The 22,944-nt window shown below is 61.5% G+C and overlaps 3 protein-coding genes across 5 annotated transcripts; 1 reads left to right on the top strand and 2 right to left on the bottom strand.

Moving 5' to 3' along the window:
• The first annotated feature begins 260 nt into the window (after window positions 1–260).
• VPS37C (VPS37C subunit of ESCRT-I) lies at window positions 261–5,916 on the top strand. 2 transcript variants are annotated; one of them, XM_074842148.1, is made up of 6 exons: window positions 261–315; window positions 1,201–1,309; window positions 2,167–2,282; window positions 3,116–3,287; window positions 3,658–3,740; window positions 4,076–5,916. In XM_074842148.1, exons 3-6 carry the CDS (start codon window positions 2,190–2,192, stop codon window positions 4,817–4,819), a joined length of 1,092 nt encoding a protein of 363 aa, XP_074698249.1. In that variant the 5' UTR covers window positions 261–315; window positions 1,201–1,309; window positions 2,167–2,189; the 3' UTR covers window positions 4,820–5,916. The 2 variants fall into 2 exon arrangements, with proteins under 2 accessions (XP_074698249.1, XP_074698250.1); XM_074842149.1 differs by lacking the exon at window positions 261–315 and adding an exon at window positions 695–828.
• A 337-nt stretch (window positions 5,917–6,253) lies between these two features.
• Window positions 6,254–12,453, bottom strand: CD5 (CD5 molecule). 2 transcript variants are annotated; one of them, XM_074842139.1, is made up of 10 exons: window positions 12,338–12,453; window positions 11,155–11,193; window positions 10,589–10,942; window positions 10,446–10,508; window positions 9,898–10,206; window positions 8,877–9,161; window positions 8,551–8,682; window positions 8,079–8,132; window positions 7,603–7,725; window positions 6,254–7,414 (listed from the first exon to the last, which is right to left on the bottom strand). In XM_074842139.1, the coding sequence occupies exons 1-10, from the start codon at window positions 12,387–12,389 to the stop codon at window positions 7,329–7,331; spliced, it is 1,497 nt and encodes a 498-aa protein (XP_074698240.1). In that variant the 5' UTR covers window positions 12,390–12,453; the 3' UTR covers window positions 6,254–7,328. The 2 variants fall into 2 exon arrangements, with proteins under 2 accessions (XP_074698240.1, XP_074698241.1); XM_074842140.1 differs by having other exon boundaries at window positions 10,589–10,876.
• A 3,972-nt stretch (window positions 12,454–16,425) lies between these two features.
• CD6 (CD6 molecule) lies at window positions 16,426–21,955 on the bottom strand. Its single transcript, XM_074842130.1, has 13 exons — window positions 21,773–21,955; window positions 20,443–20,514; window positions 19,714–19,785; window positions 19,243–19,551; window positions 18,828–19,127; window positions 18,636–18,704; window positions 18,346–18,486; window positions 18,064–18,192; window positions 17,849–17,944; window positions 17,667–17,747; window positions 17,351–17,545; window positions 16,828–16,992; window positions 16,426–16,703 (listed from the first exon to the last, which is right to left on the bottom strand). The coding sequence occupies exons 1-13, from the start codon at window positions 21,825–21,827 to the stop codon at window positions 16,606–16,608; spliced, it is 1,782 nt and encodes a 593-aa protein (XP_074698231.1). The 5' UTR covers window positions 21,828–21,955; the 3' UTR covers window positions 16,426–16,605.
• Between the last annotated feature and the right edge of the window lie 989 nt (window positions 21,956–22,944).

The raw sequence follows: 22,944 nt of genomic DNA, 5'->3' as shown, positions 1-22,944 counted from the left end.
AGACACAAACTGATCGGATGTAAAGGCTCAAGCAGGCCATAGCATGAGGAGAGCTACACCGGCACACAAAGACGTAGTATTTATTTTAAAAGGACATCATATTTATAAAATACAGCCTCTCTGAACGGGCCCAGCAGCCCTGACACAAAGGCCCACAACATGGCGGCGGCGGGATATACCACTCCGCTCCTTCTCCCTCCGGGAAGGGGAGGTGCTCCGCCCCCCCACCTCAGCCCCGGGGTGGTACCGCCCACTTCCGGTGACACGCCGGAAGCCGGAAGTGCCCGGCGGAGGGAGGGTCCCGGTTGTGCCGTGGTGAGTCCCGGGCGGGGGCGGTGGAGCCGGTAACGAGTCTCCTCCCTTCATGTCTTGCGAGGGGAGGCCTTCACAGCCCCTCCGGTGGGCGATTGCAGTCGTTATCCGCCGGGACCTCCGGACGGGGAGAATGGGGGGAGGCTCCGCCGAGTCAGGCCAGGCCGGACCAGGCCTCGTACCGGGAGCCGCGGGGGCAGTCCCGTTCCGCTTCTTCGTGGGCCGTGGCCTCCCGGTTGCCGTTCCCTCCACAGCCCAGGACTGGCCTGGCGTTGGCGGAGCAGCCTCCGCCGTGTCCCGGTGGGAGAGCGGCCCCGGTTGGGCCTCGCTCCGCGCTCCCTCAGGGTGGTGAGATATGGAGGCCTTGGACGGGTACCCCCGGGGCTGAGGGGGGGCATTCCCGAACCGGGGACAAAGCACCGGTGCCCCCCCCCTTTCCAAGCCCACGTGTTGCTCCTCAGAGAGACGAAGTGTCGCCTGGGTGGTTGTGTCTTACCGGAACGGTGCTAAAAACCGGTGAGAACCGGGAGGCGAGAGCCCCTGCCCTGTGCTGGTGCCTGGCTCTTTGCATCCACCCTCCTGGGGACTATTTGGACACTTCTCACAGACCCACATGGCCTCAGCGCCCGCACGGCGGCAGCGACTGAGCTTCTTGTTTGCCCTTATTCCTACTTTTTTTCCTTTTACTCTCTGTGAACCTCATTAATAACAAAAAAAACCATCAAACATAGCTTTATTTCTGCTTGCAGAGTGATGAAGTTACGTACGTAGTAAGGGAGCTCATTTCCCAGCTTTTAGGTGGTTGTTACTTGGACAGGTTTGGCTGGATCTTGGGTGAAGAGATTTGGTAACCCTGAGCCTTACCTTGTCATTCTGTGTTATGTGCAGAGGCTGATGCAACATTCCCAGAGCGATATCGTTGGGATGTTTCACCCGAGTGAAAGGTAGAAGAGCCACGAGCAATTAGGACGACGTTGAAATCCCCATCGGCCATTTGGTATGTCCCTTTCCATCCCGGTGGGAGTGTGCAGCTCCTGTGTTTCTCACCTATTTTTTAGTGTATTCCCACATTATTGCATCCCGCATCTTAGAACCTGTGACAAGAAGACCTGATATTTGCTAAATATTATCAGACAACCCAGATTATTTGGAATAAGTCATGGACGTAGTGCAGAAAATCCATTATTTCCCTGATTTTAGTAATATTTCACTGATTTTTAACATCACAAGTATTGCATCAAGTTCACCCACATATGAGTAAAGCCATCACTTAATGTTTTCTAAGGGTAGCAGCAATAAGTGAGGGAAGTGATGGCACGATGTAGCTAGAAAGGAAAACACAAGAAAGAAAATGCATCAAATGAGGAGGGAGCCAAGGAATTGGAGAGGTGGTGAGGTATGGGAAGACACGGGTGGTGACGGTGATCCCACTGGTGACTGTGGGCCGTGGGCACGGTTGCATGCGAGCAGATCCGGGAGGTTTCCTTGGCAAAACGAGAATCTGGAATGGGACAGTGCAGGGAGAGCCAGCTGGAGTCTGAGAGTCAGGGTGACGTCGCCCTGCTATCAAGTGGCTGTGAGTAGGTGTTTCCTTGACAAAACTGTCTGGCACACACAAGAAATCCTTCCAAATCTGCTGTGAAAAGGAAAAAAAAGTCAGTTGCTAAAGCAGGATTGAGGAGATATGTTCTGTTTTCCTTCTTAGTCTTGCTGATTCTTTATAGGGGAATGCCTGGTGTAGCTATTTCAAGCAGTTTAGCAAAGCTGGGTTTAAACCCCTATCAGGATTAGCACCTATTTGCAGTTGGCTTTAGGAAACCTCGTCTTTATTTGATTTCCTTTCCCCTGCCCTAGGAGACTGCAGCTCCTGTGGGAGGATGGACACCCTGAGGAACCGGACGGTGGAGGAGCTCCGGGAGCTGCAGGAAGATGCAGAGGAGATCGAGCGCCTGGCCCTGGAGTCCCAGGAGGTACGTGCAGACAGTGTGACACAGACTGGGCTTTGTTAGCACCTTGCCTGAGCCGGGTTCTGCACTTGGGCCACAACAACCCCCAGCAGCACTACAGGCCTGGGGAGGAGTGGCTGGAGAGCTGCCAGTCAGAGAGGGACCTGGGGGGGTTGATTGCCAGCCGGCTGAACAGGAGCCAGCAGTGTGCCCAGGTGGCCAAGAAGGCCAGTGGCATCCTGGCTTGTATCAGCACTAGCGTGGCCAGCAGGGACAGGGAAGGGATCTTCCCCCTGTACTCAGCACTGGTGAGGCCGCCCCTCGATAACTGGGTTCAGTTTTGGGCCCCTCACTCCAAAAAGGCCATTGAATGACTCGAGCGTGTCCAGAGAAGGGCAACGGAGCTGGTGCAGGGTCTGGAGCACAGGTCTGATGGGGAGCGGCTGAGGGAACTGGGGGGGTTTAGTCTGGAGCAGAGGAGGCTGAGGGGAGACCTCATGGCCCTCTACAACTCCCTGAAAGGAGGGTGCAGAGAGGGGGGATGAGTCTCTTGACCCAAGGAACAAGCGACAGGACAAGAGGGAATGGCCTCAAGCTGCGCCAGGGCAGGGTCAGACTGGCTCTTAGGAAGTATTTCTTTGCAGAAGGGGTTGTTGGGCGTTGGAATGGGCTGCCCAGGGCAGGGGTGGAGTCCCCATCCCTGGAGGGGTTGAAGAGTGGGGTTGACCCAGCGCTGAGGGATCTGGTGGAGTTGAGAACGGTCAGGGTGAGGTTCATGGTTGGACTGGATGATCTTCAAGGGCTTTTCCAAACCAGATGATTCTGGGATTCTGTGATTGTGACGTTTCCATCCGCAGGTTCAGGAGCTGCAGCTGGAAAGGGAGATGGCCCTTGCTGCCAACCGCAGCTTGGCTGAGCAGAACCTGAAATTCCAGGCGCCACTGGAGACAGGGCGCACCGACCTCTCTAACAGATACGAAGAGCTGCAGAAGCTGGCTGAGCGGTGTAAAGAGCAAAAGGCCAAACTGGGTGAGCGTTTGCAAACCTTGCACTCTTTCCGATGGAGACACGTGGGCTGTAGTTAGTACAACATCCTTCCCTTTTGCTTCTGCCTACCTTGGCCATACTGAGCAGAGAAACTCTTGAGGGTGGTGATAGAAACGACTCTGCTGTGTGTAAAATCTATATTCTCCTGTTTCCTGATCAAACTCAAGTTAGACAGATCAAAGATGCTACCACAGCAAAAAAACCCTTCTAGTGCATCAGTATCTAAGGTTCTTTCAGATTTTCTCCTTGCATCAACAGTTTACAAGGCAGGAAGGCGACAGGGCTGTATGCTAAAGATTTTTCCCTCTTTTGTGTTTAATGTTTTGCTCTGCTGCTTTTTTTGTTTCCTCAGAGAAATTTTCAGCAGCAATGCATCCTCAGACCTTGCTGGATCTCCTGCAGGTGGAAAGCCAGAAAATTGAAGAGGAGTCTGATGTGAGCATAAAGTTTAAATCCATTAGCAATTCAAGTGATTAGTCCTCAAAGACTTGTAATTGCACTGCCAAGCCTAATTCCTTAAATCAAGGATTATCTCTTTGTAGTTTGGCTTTCTTGCTCCAAAAAATTGGATTGCCTTTTGTTTGCTTGTGTGTGGTACAGTGGTGTTCTGCGTCTCTCCAAGAGAGACATAAATCTCAAACAGGGTTTGGGAAGAAGAGTAGAGGGATGCAGTGCTGAACCTACCCTTTCCTCCCCTCTTTCCTCCTCTCCCCTCTTTCCTCCTCTCCCCTCTTTCCTCCTCTCCCCTCTTTTCTCCTCTCTTCTTCCAGAAAATGGCCGAGAAGTTCCTGGAGGGCGAGGTGCCTCTGGAGACATTTCTCGAGGAGTTTTCCGCGATGAGGAAGTTGTCCCACTTGCGCCGGGTCAGAGTTGAAAAGCTGCAGGAGATCCTGAGGAAGCTGGAAGCGTCGCGGGAGCCCGGCAGGGACTCTCAGCAGCAGCCACCTCCTCCCGTACCTGGCCCCGCTGAGCCGCCGAAGCCGCAGCCAGTCCCTTCAGCGGCAAATTCCTTCCCGTTGCCCTACAGCCCAACCCCAAACGTGCCGGTGGGCCCCACAGCCCACGGAGCTCTCCCTCCTGCTCCTTTCTCCGGCTCCCCGGTGACGGTGGGCCACGTTGCTTCCCCTCAGCCGAGCACCCAGCCCTCCTTTCCCTATAAACCTCCTCCAGGGCCCGGATACCCGCCGGCGCAGGCAGCCGACTCCACGCCGGGGTATCCCAAACCCCCCTCAGGGGGCTCTTCTCCGGCGCCGGCCTATTCCTGGTCTCCGTCCAGGGGCCCGCCACACCCCCCGCCGTTTCCTGGCTCTCACCCCTCTCCTCCACACCCCAGACCTGGGTACCCCCCCTATTTCCCCCCTGGGGCAGGGAGACCCCAATGCCCCTACCCCACCCAGCCCCCTCTCCCTACTTTCCCAATCCCCCCGCAGCCTCCTTATCCTCCCGGACCCCCTCCACCCTTTGGGTACCCCCCACCTCCAAACCCTCAACGCCCTGCTTGGCCTGGCTACTAAATCAGGACTCTTGAGGAGCGTCTTCTACTGCTCCCTCCCTTTTTTTTTTTTCTTTCTTTTTCTTTTTTTTGTGGACTGAGGAAGAAGAGTGTTGCTCTTCACCCCATCGCTGCAAAAGCGTGACGCAGGATAAGAGCCGGTAGCGGTGCCGGCAGTCAGGCCGGTTGGATTCATGATGATGGGCTGAAGTGTTGTCTTCCAGATTGGCTCGTCGGGGCTTCGGTGGAAAAGCCAGGTAGTCATTTCGGTACCTGGCTGGGTCACATGGGAGCGACGTGCACCGATTAGAGCCACGGAGAGCTAGGACGCCCCCCCCTCATCTGTGTGCGAGCGCGCGTGGGTGAGCGCGAGACTGCGCCGTCTGCGCCTGCCCTCTGTGGGTAAGGGATGTCTCGTCCTTCTGAGCCTTTTCACAGCTCTTCAAAACACAACACGACGGGATTTCCAATGCAAAATACTTGCTGCTTTCCGAGGAAGCTTCCTGGAAGCAAGAGGCAGAGCCCGCCCGGCCTGGAGGCGATTCCTAACTGGGAGAAGCAGCTGCCTCACGCCTCGGCCTTGAGGTCTGTCTGTCTGTCTTTTATCCAGGACAGGAGCCTTTCCCAGCCTGCACGCTGGCTTAGCAAGGGCACGAAGGCTCCGGGAGCTCCCCAGAATTCCGTGCAGGAATATTTTCTGTGTTTTGGAACTAAACTGGCGCCACGTCTTGGGTGGCTGCTGCTTTGGGGGGACCCATGTCTTGGGTCACAGCAGGGAGTGGGGCTTGGTGTGCCTCCTGCCCAGCTCAGTGAAACGCTGGGGCTCAGCAGCCTCCTGGGGGAACAGGGCGTTTTTTTGGGGTGCTACAGGCTCCAGCCTTCCTCACAGTCCCCCCTTCTCAGGAAACACTAGATAACGGAGGGAGTGACAAGTTAATGTTAATGGAAATGGGATTTGCTTTGCTCAGCACTTTATCCTATGACTCCTACCTGTATCCCTCTAAGTTATTTATAAGGAAAGATTACTAATGGACTAGAACAAGGCAAATGCTTGTGGGGTTTGATGGAAACAATTCCGTATCTGTGGTTAATTACAGTAATAAAACTTGATGAATTGCACGCGGGGTCACGGCAGCGGTCGCTTTCGGAAACGATGGGGCACCCAGCTGACACTTTTTATTGATCTTCTTAGGCCCCTCCTGGCATCCTTACACCAACTTCCTCTTGATTCTGTCGATAAAACCTTTCACCCTCTCGCAGGGCCATCTTCTTCAAACTCATCTTTCCTGTTTTCTTGTTTTCATCTTCCCTAAGGGGCCCGTTTGCGTGGGGCTCTTCTGCATCAGCCCGTCTCTCCCCTCCTCCGGCACCGTCCCGTGTTTTCCCTCCCCGATTGGGGTGTAGATGGTTTAAGGCACGGCACTGGTAGTGTTGGAAGGAAGAGAACAAGACATAATTACTAGAAAAAAGACCAATTTTATTACAATGTTATTGCTTATTAAATATCTCAGACTTGTTCTCAGTATTTCGACCCTCCCCGTGCTCCTCCACGTCTGTGCTTTGCTTTCTGTGTCTGCCCCGATCTCGCACCATCCCACGCAGACGCCGCTGCGCGTGTGTCTCCGCAGCTCCCCCGGGAAGCTGGCAGACGGTGGGGGGGGTCTCGCAGACGATCCTGCGAAGCTCAGCACCCCGCTGGCAGCCAATTTTGCCTTCAGGGTGGGAGGAGGAGCGTGGTTATCCCGGTTTTGAGAGACGGAGAAGCCGGCAAACCCCCGCTCTGAGTGGGGCTGCTCCGCTCTTGGCGCCTGCTGCGACCCAGCCGCCTCTTAAACGCTTAAAAATAGCTTCAGAAAACCCCAAAACCCCTCATACTCTGCCATGAGGGAGGCTCAAAAGCAAGAGGAAAGCTTTCTCGGGAAGGTGCTGGGTTAGAGCCGAGCCCCGCGCAGCTGCTGCCCACTGGGAGCAGGGACGGAGGAGCACGGGTGGGTTTGGCTCTGTGGCTGGGGGGGGACCCGGCCCCCCCCCTCGGGGGTCTCCCATCCCCCCCCCTCGGGGGTCTCCCATCCCCCCCCCTCGGGGGTCTCCCATCCCTTTTGGGGGGGATGCGGGCAGGTTTTCTGAGGTGAGCAGCGCAGGTATTTGTCATTTCTTCCGCCAGCTTCGTTGAGTTTGTCATTGCGTAGAATCGCAGGAGGGGTTTGGGTTAGAAAAGAACTTCAAAGATCATCTTGTTCAACCCCCTGCCCTGGGCAGGGACGTTTTTCCGCTCGATGGGGTTGCTCAAAATTTACCTTTTTTGTGCTGCATCCCACCTCTGCCTGCAGGGCGGGAAGGTGGCTGACAACGGAAACAAGGTGGCTTGCCAAAAATGCAAGAAAAGCTGCTAATTCAGCAGTTGCTCAGCTTTGCTGCCGCATGTGTGACCACCCTGGGACAGCGGCGGGGGGCTGTGGGGGGGAGGATGGCTCGGCCGGGGACTAGGGCAGCCCGAGGGGCTCCCAGCTCTGGTGAGAAGTGTCTGGGGGTCACACTCTGCGGGCAGAATGCAGGTCATAATCGCTGTCGGAGGAGTTGTCCGGAGGGTTGGAAGCTCTGCACGCACCTTCCAGGGCTGCGGGGTAAAGGGATGCGGCTCATTAACGGGAACTGGGGGGTGCACCCCAGCCCCCAGAGCAACCCCATCCTGCCCGGTGTTGGCAAAAATCTTGCTGTGATGCTTTTGCCCAAGCGGTTCGTCCCCACGGGCGCGTGTGGGAAGGGATCATGGAGGAGCCGTTCCCGGCATCCTCCTGCGCTCACCTGGGTATGCCGAGAGGTAGGAGCTCTTCTGGGGGGGCTGAGCATAGTCGTTGTCCCCCCCTTGCACCCGCTGCCCCTCTGCCCGCGGCCTGGGGGTGACGGTGCTGTTGCGGTGGAAGGAGACTGGAAGAGATGGTGGGAGAGAAGGCGGGATTGGGGAGGGGGTTTAGGGGATTCAAGGCGACACTCCCACCCCACCACCCGGGAGGGGAAAAGGGGCTGAGTAAAAGCAGGACCCGCTCCCGCGCCACGAGCCGGAGCTCGGCTCTCCCGGCTGAGTTAATATCGCTCTGATGAGTCAACGCGGCAGCAGGAAGCGAGAAGCGGGGCCAGCCGTAAGCCCCGCTCACACCTCCGCCCGCCGGTGCCTGCTGCGGTCCGGGGGCGAGCAGCCCCAAAGCCAGCCCCAAACCCAACCCCTCAGCGGTGTTGGAGTTGGGGAGGGGGTGGGGGGGCACCGCCACGCTGCTCCTCACCCGTCTGGTTGAGTCCTGTGGGGCCGATCCACTGGCGCTGCTTCTTTTTGGAGACTGGAAGGCAGAAACAGGCGGTGAGAGGGATGCCCCTTGCCCCAAGCTTTGCTTCCTCCAGTTGCCTCCCCCCCCGCTCCGCCAGCCCCATATGCCATCCCAAATAATCTCCCCGTCCCGATAATCCCCCCGCCGCCGCCCCACGAGACCCTCCGCCTGCTCTTTTGTGTCCACTCGGTGCCTAATCCCCTGGCCACCCCCTTCTCTGTGCCCACACCGTGTGGGGCAGGCTCGGGGACAATGGGGCAGGGGAGGGTCTGGCAGGCTGAGCAGCATCTCCCCAACCCTCCCCCCCCCCACCAAGGAGATGGGGGGTAAGAGGCAGGGATGGATCCGCGGAGCTGCTAGCCCTGAGCGTGGTGATGGCAGAGCGGGAGGAGGAAGAGCAGGAGGAGAGGCCCCGGAGCTCATCACCTACTTCTCTTCATCAGCCTCCTGTAGGCAGGAGGGCCGCAGAGCAGCGAGAGGATGCCGAAGAGAAGCAGGGCCAGGCAGATGCTCACGATGGTGCCTGCCGCTGTGCCAGCAGGCTGTGGCTTCGAGTCCTGGCCTGGGGAGAGGACGGGTGTCACCTTGTGCCCTGGCAGAGCACCCCCCACCCTGCCGGGAGGGCTACAAGGAGCCCCAGCAAAGCTTTCTGCATCCCCTGCCCCGAGCTCACACCCTCTGCCCCTTCCTCAGGCTGGAAATCCCAGCTCCCCACATCATGATTTCCCGGGGATTAAACTCAACGCGGTGGCTTACACACGACTCTGGTCCGGGAGCAGGTCTGGGGACCCCTGAGGCTGGCAGAGCAGAGGTGTAGGGTGGGGATTTTGCAGGTGACACCCATGGAGGGGGGGTCCCGGAGTTCAGTGCTGGAGGAGAGATTCCCACAGCGCAGCTCCTGGCAGAGCTGGCTGCCCCACTTGGATCGCTGCACCCTGTTGTCACACAGCACCTGCCACCGTCCCTCGTGAAAAACCTCAACGTCCCCTTCACAAGGCGTGGGGCCACCCGCCAGCCTCCGCAGGGCCTGGGGCTGCGAGCCTGGAGATGGGGGGGGATGGAGAGAGGCAGAGAGGGCTCAGACCCCCGGAGCGGACATCATGGCCAGTGCGCGGCCCTGCTTCCATGTGGCACAGGGATGTTGTCAGCGTCTTGGCTTCCCCTTGTGCCGTGGGGGATGTGTGCGAGACCCCCACGTCAAGGAGCTTTGAGCTGTCCCCGTGGGAAACCCGCTCTGCCAGCTGCTGCCACGCAGCCCGTTAAAACCCCCCAAATCCCACAGGCGGGCTTCTGAGCTCGGGCAGATGGTGAAACTCAGAGCAAACCCCCTCCTCGCCCGGCGGCTTTGGCTCTCCGTGCGCTGAGCTGCTCCGCAGGGAGATGCTCGTGGCAGGGAGATGCTGGTGGGAAGCACCCGAGAGGTGCCGGGATACCCCGTGTGCCCGTGTTGGGTTTTGGGGTGCTCTTGCTCCCTGGATTTTCCTACTCGCAACGCTGCTGGGGGTGCCGCTGCCAGGAACCGAGCGCGCCGGGGAGATTTCCTGTTTTGCCTTCGCACGCAGGAGAGGAAGAGCAGGAGTGGGTGGACGGGGCGCGTGGGGCAGACGGGGATGGGGGCTGTTGCCCTGTGCAGGGCTTCAGCCACGCAGCCAACCTGCAGCCGGGCATCTAGCACGGGTAAAAGCAGCCCGGAGCATGCCAGGGGCAACCAGCCAGGCGGCTGGGGCAAGCGAGGGGCCCGGGGAAGGAGCGGGGCCGTGCCGGGGTGAGCTCTCACGCGAGCAGATGATGAAGGCAGGTGCTTTCTCCTGCTGGGCGCGGGTCCTGTTGAAGCAGTTGAAGAGCAGACGGCTCTCGCAGGGCTCCACCACCTCCCACCGCACCGGCAAGTGGCTTCTCCACTCTGGCTTGGGGTAGCCGTGGCTGTCGACGGCGGTGCCGCAGTGGAGATCCTGGCAGATGCGGGTGGCCAGCTCTGGCCTGATGCCCGGGCCATCCGCCACGGACCCCCACAACCCCTGCCTGTGCAGCTCCACGTAGCCCGAGCAGCCGAAGTCCCCGTCCACCAGCTGCAACCTGTCGGGTCCTGGTGAAGAATGGGGGGAAAAAAAGCATTTTATTTCAGACCAGGATGACATTTCTCTCCGTTATTGAGCAGAAAGTCCCTGAGCCCGCCACATCTGAAGCTTAATTGCCTCGTGGATGCTGCAAACGCTGTTAATGAGATCAGGTGATCTCGCAAAGTGGGGGGCAGTTTGTTTTGCTGTGTGGACCCCCCGTTGCTGCTCTGCTCCCCTCCATCATGCCCAGGGATGGGGCTCTTACCAGTGGGCTCCGGGGTGGTGACTGGAGGTGCCGGCGGGGACTTGGGGGTGGTTTTCACTGGCTCTGAAATAAAAAGAAAGAGGCCAGGTCGGGGTGGCTGGTCCCTGAGGATGGGGGTGGCTGAGGTGGGGGTCCGGGCTCACCGCTGCAGGTGATAATGGCTGGCTCCGTGCAGTTTGTCACATCCCGGTAGCACTCCACTGAGGTGGCCGCCAGCCACAGGCACCGCAGCATGGGTGGCTCCTTCTTGCTGGCGAAGATGAGCTGGAGGGGCTTGGGGATGGCGGAGCCACAGCCCAGCTGCTGGCAGATGCCCTCCGCACCCTCATCGCTGCCTTTGTCCCGGCACACGCGCCTCCACCAGCCCTGCCACTTCACCTCCAGCATCCCGGTGCAGCGGCAGCCGCCGCCGGTGAGCCGCAGGATGGGCTCTGCGGGGAAAACACGGGTCTTGGGGGTTTTCCTTCCCTCGGCAGCATGTTTTCCACCACCCTGGGCTGGAAAAAAGCCCTTTGGCGGCGCGTTGCCGCAGCCCGGCATGCCCCGCGGTGGCAACCAGGGCTTCTGGCAAAGTGGGGCAGGAAGTGCTTGGGGGTGCTTGGGGGGCGCGGGGACCGTAGGGTTGAGCTGGGAGACCCGGCTGAGGCAGCTCCAGCAGCCACCACGTGCTAACAAAGCCATGGCCAAGGTTCTGCCACCACACACTTACCTCCAGGCCTTGGGGCGGCTCCTCCGTGGCCGGGGACGGCTGCAAAAAAGAGGGAAATGGGGTGTCAGTCCTGCTCCTCGCCCTGGGGAAGGCGGGAACCCCCAGCCTAAGGCAGCAGCTCCTGGCTCTTGGCCTATTGCTGGTTATTTTGGGGGAGAAAGGTGATTCTGGGCAGCCTTTCACCAGGGTGGAGATGCTGCTGGTGGAAAGGAGCTGGCGATGGTGGCCGGGAGCTCCCCAGCCATGCCGCACTCTGCACCGACCCAGCTGTAATGCTGGGGGGACACCTCTGTCCCCGAAGCTCAGCGGTGGGGACGGAGCCCTGGGGCTGGCCGCATGCCCCCCCTCCCCAGCGCCGGAGGCTGGAGGAGGAGGTTGGGGCATGCTGGCTTTTTTCTTGGTAATAGAAGAGCGTTTTCTGGCTTTCTCAGTGAATTTGCTCTCACTCCTCCTCCTCACACCTTTAATTAAAATAAATAAACACAAACCACTTTGTACAACTGGCCGTAGCGCTGCCTGCCAGGCTGCCCATCCATCTGCTGGTGGATAATTATGGCTGAAAGACGACAGGCAAGGGCGCCGGCTAATTACCGCTAACTAACTAGTGTCACTACTGGTAGGAAGGGAGGGCCAAGCAGCAGTGGATGGTGCCACCATCACCGTGGTGAGCCGGAGCGGTGCCTGCAGGTGCCCACTGTGCCATGGTGGACCAAGAGGCAGCTGGGGATGGCGGGAGCTGGCAGGGAACGAGGATGGGGGTATGGCTGGCTGCCCCCCAACACCCATAGGCTCACTCCTGGGGTGTGAGGAGCATCCTGGGGACCCCTGGAGCTGCCCACATTTTGGTGTGGGCCTGGCAGCCCTGCTGCTGGCCACCAGCCCCTTTCCCCCTGCTTGGGGCTTGCCCCGCGCGAGCACGTGGGACCCCCGGGATGGTGCCATGAGGGAGCATCAGTGACCCTCAGCTGAGAGCACGGGGTTGAGCCCCCCCAAAACGTGCCTGGCTGCCTGGCAGCAGGAACACTGGGGGGTTTCACCATGGGATTTTGGAGGCCCCCAGGTGTGCCCCTGGGCACCCCCAGCACCGGGAGCTGCTGGCACAGTGGGTACACTCGGTTAAAGCAACCAGGGCCCTGGCACCCCCCCACCCCTCCGCCATGCCGAACCCCCACGCCGTACTCACCCCACATCCCCAACAAGAGCAGGAGGCACAGGGCGGGCAGGTGGGCTGCCATCGGCACGGCCAGCCGCCTCCACCGCTGCTGGGGGCACGGCTACCTCTGCTACCCGGCCCGGGGAAGGCAGGCGAGGGGGGGGACGGACAGGAACAGGCTGTTTTTCCTCCCTCTGTGGTTTTTTGCGTCACATCTACGCTCATTTGAAGTCTCAACCTGGCAGCAGCCTCCCCAGGTCCCGTTGAGCATGAGAGCAAGAGCCAAGGGGAGAGAAACCCGGGGGGCTCAGCCCTCACTGGATCCCCACCCCGGGGTCCCCCCATCTGCTCACTGGAGGGGCGGTGAACATACCCAGTGCTGAGGGGTTGGGGGGACCCCAGCCCTCCCTTGGGTCCCCACAAAGCCACCAGTGACTGGAAAGCAACGTGGCCAAGCAAGACCCCCAGGGCACCCAGAGGTGGCACCCAAAGGAGGGCTGGGGAGCCGGGCGTTACGGGGGGGTTTGTGGGTGGTCGAAGCTGGCAGCATTCACCAGGGGAAATCCCAGCCCTGGCAGCAGCTCCCCAGTGCTGGTAAGTGGTTTGGGGAGCCAACACACTGGATTGCAGCAGGGAAAACCAGTGACAGGCGCTAAACCCAACAGCCCAAGCTCCCACAAGAGCCGGATCCCACCCTCGCTGCTGTGGGGAGATTTGCGGCCACCCTGACGTAACACCTGCCAAAAATAACCTCCCCTTGCTGGTGGCTGCTTCTCTCCTCCTCCTCCTCCTCCTTGCTTCGGCTCTGCCCCGGCTGCACCGCCTGCGGTCACCAGTCGAGTGGCACCACCATGCCGGGGCAGGAAATGTGCCACGGCAGGTGCTGCCCATGCCACCCATGTCCCTCGTTTCTAGGGCCCTAACTCTCCTTTTTTACGCTACAAAATCTATTTTGGGGTCCAAAGCAGCCTTTTTCAGCAAAGGAGCTGACGCATGCTGTGCCACACCACGTGCCCCATTAGGCCACGGCAACACTGTGATGGCCCCGCAGGAAGGTTTCTCCCAGGCATGGCCCGGCTTCTCCCAGTTGCTGGCACCTTAGGGACACTGTATATCCCTGCAAGGGCACATGGGGCCCAGGCGGTGATGAACCAGGGAAGGGAGAGGCATTAATTGATTGTGCCCTAATTAATTCCTCCAAATCCAGGTCATGCATGCTAATGAAGGCAGCTGTTTTCCATTGACCCGGTGGCGTTTCTGCTGGAAGGAGAGTGGCTGGTGGGTGCCTGGGGAGCGCTGCTGGGGGGACTGAGCTTCCCAGGCAGCTCAGTGAGGTTAGGGAGCGTTCCCGTCCCCTCCTGCTGCCACCACCCTGGGCTGCTGCCCAGAGCCACGGGATGCTGCACTCCTCGGAGCAGGGGCTTGGCTCCCCTGGGAGTTTCCTGCACCAAAACTCACAGAATCCCAGAATCATCTGGGTTGGAAAAGCCCTTGAAGATCATCCAGTCCAACCATGAACCTCACCCTGACCGTTCTCAACTCCACCAGATCCCTCAGCGCTGGGTCAACCCCACTCTTCAACCCCTCCAGGGATGGGGACTCCACCCCTGCCCTGGGCAGCCCATTCCAACGCCCAACAACCCCTTCTGCAAAGAAATACTTCCTAAGAGCCAGTCTGACCCTGCCCTGGCGCAGCTTGAGGCCATTCCCTCTTGTCCTGTCGCTTGTTCCTTGGGTCAAGAGACTCATCCCCCCTCTCTGCACCCTCCTTTCAGGGAGTTGTAGAGGGCCATGAGGTCTCCCCTCAGCCTCCTCTTCTCCAGACTAAACCCCGCCAGTTCCCTCAACTCTCGCCGGGTTGAAGATTTTCCATGACTCGAGAGGAAGCTCGCTGGGGTGTGGTGGGTGACAGGCAGCCGTGGGCTGCCCCGCACAGACAGGGCCAGGCAGTGATGCTCAGGCAGGTCGGGCAGAGATGTCAGGCGATGCTGGCAGCATGACCACGCCGTCTCCAGCCAGACCCTGGCATGCCTGGAGGTAACCCGGCCCTGCAATCCCCTCCTGGCTCCTTTGGCTTCTTGCAGCTCCCCCATCCCCTTGGTCAGGCAGGGCGGGGCTGCTGCCTGCTCCTGCCTGCACTGGGCAGTGCTGACCCCTCGCAGCGCAGGGCTGTGGGCTGCATCCTGCAGCCCCCGCTTGTTCCCATCCCCTCCTGGTCATCCTGGGGGTCCTGCAGGCCCCCAAGACCAGGCTGGGGCTGGGATGGGACCAAACCCTTTTGGGGTGTCCCGCAGAGTGCTGGGGGTCCTGGTGTTGCCCCCCACCCCACCCACGGGCTCGGGGCTGGCATGGTTTTGGCAATGCCCTGGGAAAGGAATGCAAGTCCCATCCCTGCTCCTGGGCCAAGCCTTCCTGCTGGACCAAGCCCCAGGGGTCTGCAGGGGGGAACCCGAGCCCCTCGCACCCCAAATCAACCCGAGGTCGGTGATTCACCCCCATGCATCGCCTCTAGGAAAGATCCACCTCCCCCTCATTCACAAAAAACAGGATTTGTGCCGTGGCTTGCTTAGAACATCCCTGCTCGCTGCCAGCGACGCGAGTCAGCTCAGCATCGTCTGCACGCTCTGACAGATAAGGATGATTATAATATCTTTCCGGAGGGGTCGAGCAGGCGGGGGAGCACTGGGACATGTTGACACGCTGCCTGCCCGTGAGAAGCCTTTTAAGAGGCAGGATCTGCCTTTGGTGCGAGCAGGAATGAACTTGCCGGCTGTCAGCATGCCGCTGTTAACCTGGTGATGGTGGAAGTGGCATTTCCCAGCACCCGTCACCACGTGCAGAAACAGCAGAAGGTCAAATAAACGCTTGTCCCTGTCTTGAGGCTGGAGGTGACACATGGAACCTTTGTCCCATTGCCCCAATGGGAACTGGGTTATCATCCCCCCCACCCCGGGGCATCGGTACCCCCTGGGTATCAGCATCCCCCAGGTTGCTGCCTGGCTGTGCCACGTCCCAACGGCAAAGGTGCCATCACCTCGTCCCCAGCCTCACCACCGTGACATGGAGAACCGTGAGCATGGCTGGGGGCACACCCTGTGCCCCCCCACCTCCCCCCCGGGCCCGCTCCTGTCCCCGCTCTGCTTGCAGCAGCCGTCTCCTTGCTCTCGCTTCACTCCTCTCTCCTTTTGTCTGGGGCTTTTGTTGCTATTTTGGTGCTTCCTCCGTTGTTGCGGCTTGGCCCCTTTGTTCAAGGCCACCGGAGCCTCACGTCTCTGTAAACAGCTGAAGGATGTGGCGGGGGGGGGGGGCAAATTTTCCACGGGGGTAGGTCTGAACCCCAACCTCCGCCGAGGCTTCACCTCGCCACGCCCGGGGAGATGGAAACCTGCCGGTGGGTGCCGGGGTGGGAAATGAGCTGCAGGGTCTGGAAAAAGCTATGTGGGGCGCAGGGAAGCCCCTCCAGGGCAGGGGGATGGAGGGATCCCAGCCCCAGGGGTGATGGCTGGGTGCTGTCCCTGGTCACCAGTGTCCCTGTCCCCAAGCTGTGCCGGGGCATCCTGCCAAGGCTCGGGCAGGCTGTGGGATCCCTCAGCTTTCACCCCGGTATGGGGATGCAGGAGGAGGTTATCCCTCCCTGGGGGGGCCGTGCCCCACCCCTTGAGCTCTGGGTAAGGGGGACAAATCCACGCTGGGCTGGAAGCTGGCAATGTCCCACTTGGTATCTGCCCCACAGCCCCAGGCTGGGCCCCGCCAGCACCGCCATACCCCCCAGTGCCTTTCCTGTCCGCAGCCCTCAAGCCCCCTGGCCGGGTTTTACGGGCACGGTGGCCAGTGTGTCCCCAGGATGGCGACTGAGCACCACCCCCAGCGCTATGGGGCTCGATCAGGCCCTGCCACCCCCCCTCCCCGCTGCCGTGGGCTGGGGACGGGAGATCTGGCAGCTCCTGCCCTGCCCAGTGCAGGCAGGTCCCTGCCAGCAACCGGGACCGGCAACCGGGACACAACTCGCTGTGGCTGTGACCATCTTTGGGTCACTTGATGCCCCGTGGGTCACTTGGTGACCCAGCCTCGCTGTGGGGCTGGTGACCAGCCACCCCCATGGCCAAGGGACACGGTGACCCTGTGGGAAAAGCTTTTAATCGTGGCACACGGCCTGGCACAGGTGCTGAGCATCCCCCGGGTACCCCCGGCACCGGTGCCCCCGCCCTGGCACGGAGGAGACGGCCAGAGAAACCCAGAGGAGACGTCGGCAGCGGGATGGCGAGTCCTTGTCCCCCCTGCCATGTCCAGTGGCAGCCTCAGTAGGCAGAGCCCTGGATGTCATCGTAGTCGCTGCCGTCAGAGGAGTCGGGGTCCTGTGTGTGTCTCCCTGAGGGGCAGGACGGAGCCAGCCAGCCTGCAAAGGACAGATCCCGTCAGGCAGCCAGGCAGGGAGCGGGAGGTGGATGCTGGGGCGGGCAGAGGATACCTGCACCCCCCCACGTCACCCTGCTCCTGCCCTGCCAGTGCAGGGTCCTCACCAGGGTGTGGGGACGGGTCCCCGGGTGGCTCCAAGCCCTGCACGTTCTCGTACCACTCCCCCGAGGAGGTGCTGGAGCTGTCAGCGGGATGGGGCTCTGCTGGAGACACGGGTACCCGGGGGTGGGACAGCACTGGGGTGGGCACGCGGGGCGTTGCTGGGGGAGCTGGGGGCGAAACAGGGTCTCTTACCGGCACCTTTCATCCCTGCTCCCATCCCCTGGGGTCCCCCACTCCCATCCCCTCCCCAGGACTGTCCCCATCCCTGTCCCCATCCTTGGGGTCCCCCCACCCCCATTTCCCTTTCCAGGGCTGTTCCCATCCCTGATTCCATTCCTGGGGTCCCCCCACCCCCATTCCCGTCCCCAGGGCTGTCCCCATCCTTGGGGTCCCCCCACCCCCATTTCCCTCCCCAGTGCTGTTCCCATCCCTGCTCCCATTCCTGGGGTCCCCCCACCCCCATTCCTCTCCCCAGGGCTGTCCCCATCCCTGCTCTGGTTCCTGGGGCCCCCCAGTAGTGCCCACCCATGCCAGGGTAGCCGGTGTAGCCGTGGGTGGTGGGTGCTTCGTGCTGGTGGGTGCCGTCGGTGGGGGGTGGCGGGCAGCCCCGGGCATGCAGGGGGGGCACGTTATTGCAATAGGGCTCGGTGGTGGAGGAGGAGGAAGAGGTGGAGGAGCTGCTCGCCCTGCTGCGGGATGGGGGGCCCAGCCTGGCCGGCACTGCGGGGTACAGGGCCACCGTCAGCCCCGGGGTGCAGGGTGGCCGCTCGCCCACCCACGGGCAGGACAGACAGACAGCCAGTGCTGCAGGACAGAGGGACGGGCACCCCTCGTGTCATACCCTCCCCAGGGAACGGCTCCATCCCATCCTGCCTGGGCATCAGCGGGAGCAGCTGCTCCCCGGGGTGCCGGCGCAGTGAGTCTGTGGGGAGAGCAAAGGGGGGTGGACATCAATGGGGGGGCACCCAGGGGCACCCCCAGGCAGGGTGGCAGAGGGGTCCCCGGCCTGGGTGGGATGCTCACTGTAGAAAGTGGAGAGAGCCACGGGTGGCTCGCTGCTGAAATCGTAGTGTTCGTAGTCAGAGTCAGAGTCAGGGTCCTTGGCTGTGACCGGGGGGTCTGGGGGAGGCGAAATGGGGATGGGGCAGCTGTCACCAGTCAGGATCTCCTGCCCCACAGCCCCCCTGGACTGGGGGGGGGGGTGGGGGGCGGAAAGGCTGGTGACCTGCCAGACCTACCTGGTCCTTTGGGAAGGCTGGGGGGCACCTCCCTGTAGTCATTGGAGGTCCCCGAGGGCACACTGGGGCTCTGGGCACTGTGGGTCACCAGCACCGGCCCGTCTAGCCGGAGGGAGGACATGGCAAGGGCTGTGGGGACAAATCGGGGTGCCCATGGCACAGCCAGCCCCACTCCTGTGGCTGAGCTGAGCCCAGGGAGTGGGGTGGCCCTGGCTGGGCTGGCAGTGTCACCCTCTCTCCACGGCCAGAACCTGCCATGCCTCCCCGGGAGTGGCTCCTTACCGCTCATCTTCCTCACCCTCAGCAGGGCGGCGATGAAGGCCAGCACGGTGAGCAGGAGCAGCGCTGCCAGGACCAGGCAGAGGATGAAGAAGGGCATGTGCAGCGGGGACTGTGCCCCGGCAGCCTGGGAGCCCTCCTCAGCTGTGACAGAGAATGGACACAGCTCATGACACCCGAGACATCCTTTCTCCAGGGAAGGGGGGGCAAGTTGGGTGCTCCCTGCAGCACCCCCACCCCCCCCACCGCCTCCCCAGACCCAGGTCATGGCTGAGGCTCTGCAGGACACTCACCGCTCAGGAGTGTGACGTTGCTCGGTGTCACCGTGGCCATCGGGGTTGGCGTCTGCAAGCCCTGGGAGCCTGGCAGGAGGGGGACAGGGATGGAGAAGGGCAGAAGAAAATGGGTTACAGGGGACCCCCATGGCTTCAAGCAGGCAGTCAGCCCCCCTAAACCCGCAGGGCGCAGTGGAGGGGGTCCCATACCATTGCAGATCACTCCGGCCGCCCGGGACTGGTGGCAGGGAGCTGATTTATTGTAGGTCCACTGGCAGCGGGCCAGCGACGGCTGCTGGCCATCGCACTGGTAGAGCATCCTGGCGGGCAGCGTGTGGCTGAAGGAGAGCTGCCGGAGGGGCTGCCCGCAGCCCAGCGTGCGGCACAGCACACTGGCCTCCAGCTCGTACCATGTGCTGTCACACACCGTGCTCCACGTGCCACGGAAAAAGACCTCGACCCGACCGGCGCAACCATCCCGGCCCCCGGTGAGCCGCCACTCCTGGTGTTCTATGGGCAGAGAGCGGAGCTGGGGGGATGCGCTGCCTGTACACCTGCCTGATTCCACCCACCGGAACCCAAACCCTGCCTGGTGGCTGCCAAATCCAGCACGTGCTGGCCCCACCTGAGCACACCACACCGGCGTCTTCCTTATGGCTGCAGTCATGCTCCGGCGTGGCCGCACAGTCCCAGAGATGCTCCTCGTCCCCCTCGCAGCCCACCTCATCCCGGAGGATGGGGCCGCTGCCCCGGCCGAAGGTGGCACTGCCATGGACGCGGATGGCCCGGCCGCAGCGCAGTTGCCGGCAGACGACGTCGCCGTCGGCCAAGTCCCAGGCGTCATCGCACACCGTCCCCCACTCACCCGCCTGCTCCAGCTCCACCCGGCCCTCGCACCGGCTCCGGCCGCCGGCCAGACGCAGCGCGCTGGGACCTGGGTGAGACACGGGGGAAAAAGGGGTAAGGGTGGCCCTGGCACTGTCCCCTGTGCCACCGCCAGCTCCACTGGGCAACAGCAGCGGGGGGAGATGCTGTTGTCCCCCAACTCCTCACCAAAATGGGGGTGCAAGGAAGTCCCTGGCCCTCCCACACTCACCTGGTGTCACCGAGGTGTTTCCAGCCACGCTGCTTGCCGGGATGCCGGAGGGTCCCGTTGGTTCTGTGGGGGCTGCAAGGAGGAAGAGGAAGGGGGTACAAGGGGTTGAGCCCACCGGGACCCCCCATCTGGGCCCTCTGAGCATGGTGGGAGGAGGGAGCTGACGGCTGCGAGAGCCCTGTTGAGAGCTGGCAGCCACCAAGGCAAAAGCAGAAGTGAGGTCGGTGGGTATCAGGGGGCCAACCCCCCCTTTTTTGGCTCAGCCCCGGCTCTCCTGGCAAGGAGGCGGCGAGGAGCAGACGGTTTGGCTCCCGTGCCGGCTGCTGGGCGCTCCGCAGCTCGCAGATGGCAAAGCGGGGGGCATGTGGCTTTGCTGTCACCCCCGGCACGCAGCCATGGGGAGGGCGGGGGGGCAGATGGGGAGGGTGGGGGGCAGATGGAGGAGGTGCAGGAATGGGCACCCCGGTCCCCCGAAAAGTGATGCTGCTTTGGGGAAAGTTGGTCAAAATGGCAGCCCCGGGCTGCCACAAAATGGGTGACACCACGGGGAGCCCCCTCGAGCCCCGGCCACGTGGGCACGGCTCTCTTGCACCCCTAAAATTCGATCCCCATATCTTCACATCAGCCCTCCACGGGAAATGGGGGGCCAAATCCTGGCGTGGAGTCTTCTCGCGGGGTGGGGAAAGCAGAATCTGGCCTTAAATACGGCAATATTGGGACACAACTCACCGGTGGGAAAGTGTGGGACACCGTCATGTACCCGGGATGCTGCCGACGCTGCCGCCCCCCGGCTCGCTGCCCCTGCCAACAGAGAGGGTCTGCCTGCTGCCTGTACCTGCCTGCACCCCCAGCACAGCCCCCCGCGAGCCAGTGGGTGGATGCTGCTGCCACCGTGGTCTCATTTTAGGCTTTTCCCTCTCCCCGGGCACCCTGAGGACACGGCGGTGTTTTGGGCCATGCCCCCCTCTCTGTCCCCTCTCTCCCATCCCTTTGCCTCAACACAGCGGAGCCGCTCGCTGGGATCCCACCATTTTCACCAGAAGGATTCACCATTTGGCTCCTCTGGGGGGTAGAATTCATCCCCCCAAGGCGAGGTCTATTTGCTGACATCACCACGAAATTGCAGCTTTCTCTGTACCCCGACTGCATGGGGAGGGAGAATGCTGTAATTACAATGATGATTTCTGACCAAAAAAGGACACTTTTTGGAGCCACTACGTCAGCCCGCCATGCTGATAGAGCCCGCTCCCCCCTTTACTCATCCATTGCTGCAAGAGGCCTCTATAGTGATTTGGGGGGGCTGGTGGGGTGCGTTGAGTGGGTGTCCCGAGGAGCTGGTGGGCAAACCACCACCTTAGGCGGTGGGCTCTGGCTTAGTGTTAAAAATATTAAAGGAAAACGGGGGATGCGGCAAGGAAGAGCCACTCTGAGGGGTCCCTGGTGTTGGGCAGCACCGCAACACATCAGTGAAGGTGTGGGAAGGAGCCGTTAGCGGAAACGAGGGCGATGGGGACCATTTTCTGAGTGATCAGAGGCGTCGAGGCTGCTTCTGGCAGCCATTTCAGGTGTGAAAGCACCTTAAACCTCACTGCGCTGGGGGGAGAAGGTGGATTTGTCCCCAGAAACCCTCCTGGGGTGATGAGCAGACAGGGTGGGGTTTGGCCAGGGCTTGCCAAAACTGGGAGAGCATCACCTTGTCCCCCTCCAGGGCTGGGGGTGGGAGCTGGCAGGTGGGATGGCCCCGAGAGCCTTTTTAGGGTCCCCAGAGTCCCCAAGTCCCCAAGCAGGGCCATGCCACTGGGCAATGAGGGGCTCGAGGAGGGGCAGAGTTTGGAGCAGCCTCAGGAAGAAGAAGAAGAGCTCAACTTTGAGAGCTGCCTGCAAAGCATCCTCGCTCAGCGCCAGAGCACGGCCGGTAACATCCGTGTGCGTTCACCGACACCCCCCCGCCCCAGCCAGGAGCCGGCCCCGGGGAGGCGGCAGGTACCCTGCTCCGAAATCAGCAGAGCCACCACCCCGGGGTCCCCTGGGAAGGGAAAGGGTGGGGACATTGACGTACCTTGTCCAGGCGCCGTGGCGGAGAGAGCCGCCAAGAGCAGGTAGAGCCCCTCCATCCTGCTCAGCGGCTGTGGGGTAGCCCCATGGCGGGTGGGGAGCCCGGGGTCCCGTCGTCCCGCCGCCTCTTTCAGTGGCTCGGGAACATGGTTTGGAGGTGGCTGCTCGTGTGCTCTCCGCTCCCGGCTTGTGTTCGAGGGCTGCAGGAAGCCAGCTCAGTGTTGTGGGGCGGAGGAGCGTGATGGGGTGGCTCCATCCTGCACGCTCGCGGGGAGGAAAAGGGGGGGTGGGCTGTGCTCGGGGACCATGCCACACACCGGCAGCATCCCTCGGGGTCCTGGGTGCCACTCCAGGTCATGCTCAGCCCCCCCCCTGGGGATGCATATCTTGCAGGAACCTTGATTCGCAGCTCCTGGTGTGCCACCATGTGATGGGGCAGCATCACTGGTGACACGGTGGGGCTCAGGCTCCCCCAAACTCTGGGACCTCCGTGGGGTGATGGAGCAGAACATGGGGCTCCCTCCTTCTCCCCAGTTTTCTGGCAGGAGGATGCTTGGGAGGCCACGGGAAGGTGTGACATGGCCCCTTCACACCCTGCTCATCCCATGGCATGAGGGACCTGCAGAGGACAAGCTGTGGTGACCCCAAAGATGTGCCACCCCACTCCCCTGCCCCTCCCCAGGCCGAGCCCTGGCAGGAGGGATGTCGGCGGCAGAGAGATGGATCTTACGAACAAGCTGGGCCGTGTTGGATCATGTGTCCCCCCCAACCAAAAGCACGGATTCAAGGCTCTTCCCTTGCCCAGCTGCTGGTCACCACAGAGCTCACAACCCCCCCTCCCCAGTCCTGGAGAACTCATCCCTCTGCCAGGTGGGGATGTCAGAGCCGTGGGGCTGTGGGAGCTGTGGGGATGTCAGAACCGTGGGGGTGCTGGGACCCATGGCTGGGGGCTGGCGAGTGCTGGCTTTGGGCTCTTCCCTGCCCCAGGGAGCCCGGAGGGGGCTTGTTTTAGGCAGGACGGGGTGCAAGGGCATGGATGAGCTGGAGGGTGCTGTAAGGGGCTGGAAACTTGGGGTTTGGGTGGGAGTTTGGGGGTGTGGAGGGCTGGGAGGGTGTGTGCCCATTGGCTCGCTCCCCTGAGCTTCCTGCTCTTTTCAGCCACTAATTTTTAATTTT

The sequence above is a fragment of the Strix aluco genome, chromosome 16 (assembly GCF_031877795.1).
Source record: "Strix aluco isolate bStrAlu1 chromosome 16, bStrAlu1.hap1, whole genome shotgun sequence".
NCBI lineage: Eukaryota > Metazoa > Chordata > Aves > Strigiformes > Strigidae > Strix > Strix aluco.
The sequence above is the reverse complement of the archived record's forward strand: the minus strand, read 5'-3'. Positions and strand labels throughout refer to the sequence as shown.

Bases quoted from the DNA above. Each gene is read 5' to 3' on its own strand.
- VPS37C (XM_074842148.1), top strand. From the start codon at position 2,190: ATGGACACCCTGAGGAACCGGACGGTGGAGGAGCTCCGGGAGCTGCAG. The intron at 2,283-3,115 runs GTACGTGCAGAC...TTCCATCCGCAG, and splicing joins TGGCCCTGGAGTCCCAGGAG to GTTCAGGAGCTGCAGCTGGA. The intron at 3,741-4,075 runs GTGAGCATAAAG...CTCTTCTTCCAG, and splicing joins AAATTGAAGAGGAGTCTGAT to AAAATGGCCGAGAAGTTCCT.
- CD5 (XM_074842139.1), bottom strand. From the start codon at position 12,389: ATGGCAGCCCACCTGCCCGCCCTGTGCCTCCTGCTCTTGTTGGGGATG. The intron at 11,194-12,337 runs GTGAGTACGGCG...TCTTTTTTGCAG, and splicing joins GCTCTTGTTGGGGATGTGGG to CCGTCCCCGGCCACGGAGGA. The intron at 8,683-8,876 runs GTAAGCCACCGC...TCCTCTCCCCAG, and splicing joins CTCCCGGACCAGAGTCGTGT to GCCAGGACTCGAAGCCACAG.
- CD6 (XM_074842130.1), bottom strand. From the start codon at position 21,827: ATGGAGGGGCTCTACCTGCTCTTGGCGGCTCTCTCCGCCACGGCGCCT. The intron at 19,128-19,242 runs GTGGGGCCAGCA...CTCTGCCCATAG, and splicing joins CGCCGGTGTGGTGTGCTCAG to AACACCAGGAGTGGCGGCTC. The intron at 18,705-18,827 runs GTATGGGACCCC...CCCTCCTGCCAG, and splicing joins GGCCGGAGTGATCTGCAATG to GCTCCCAGGGCTTGCAGACG.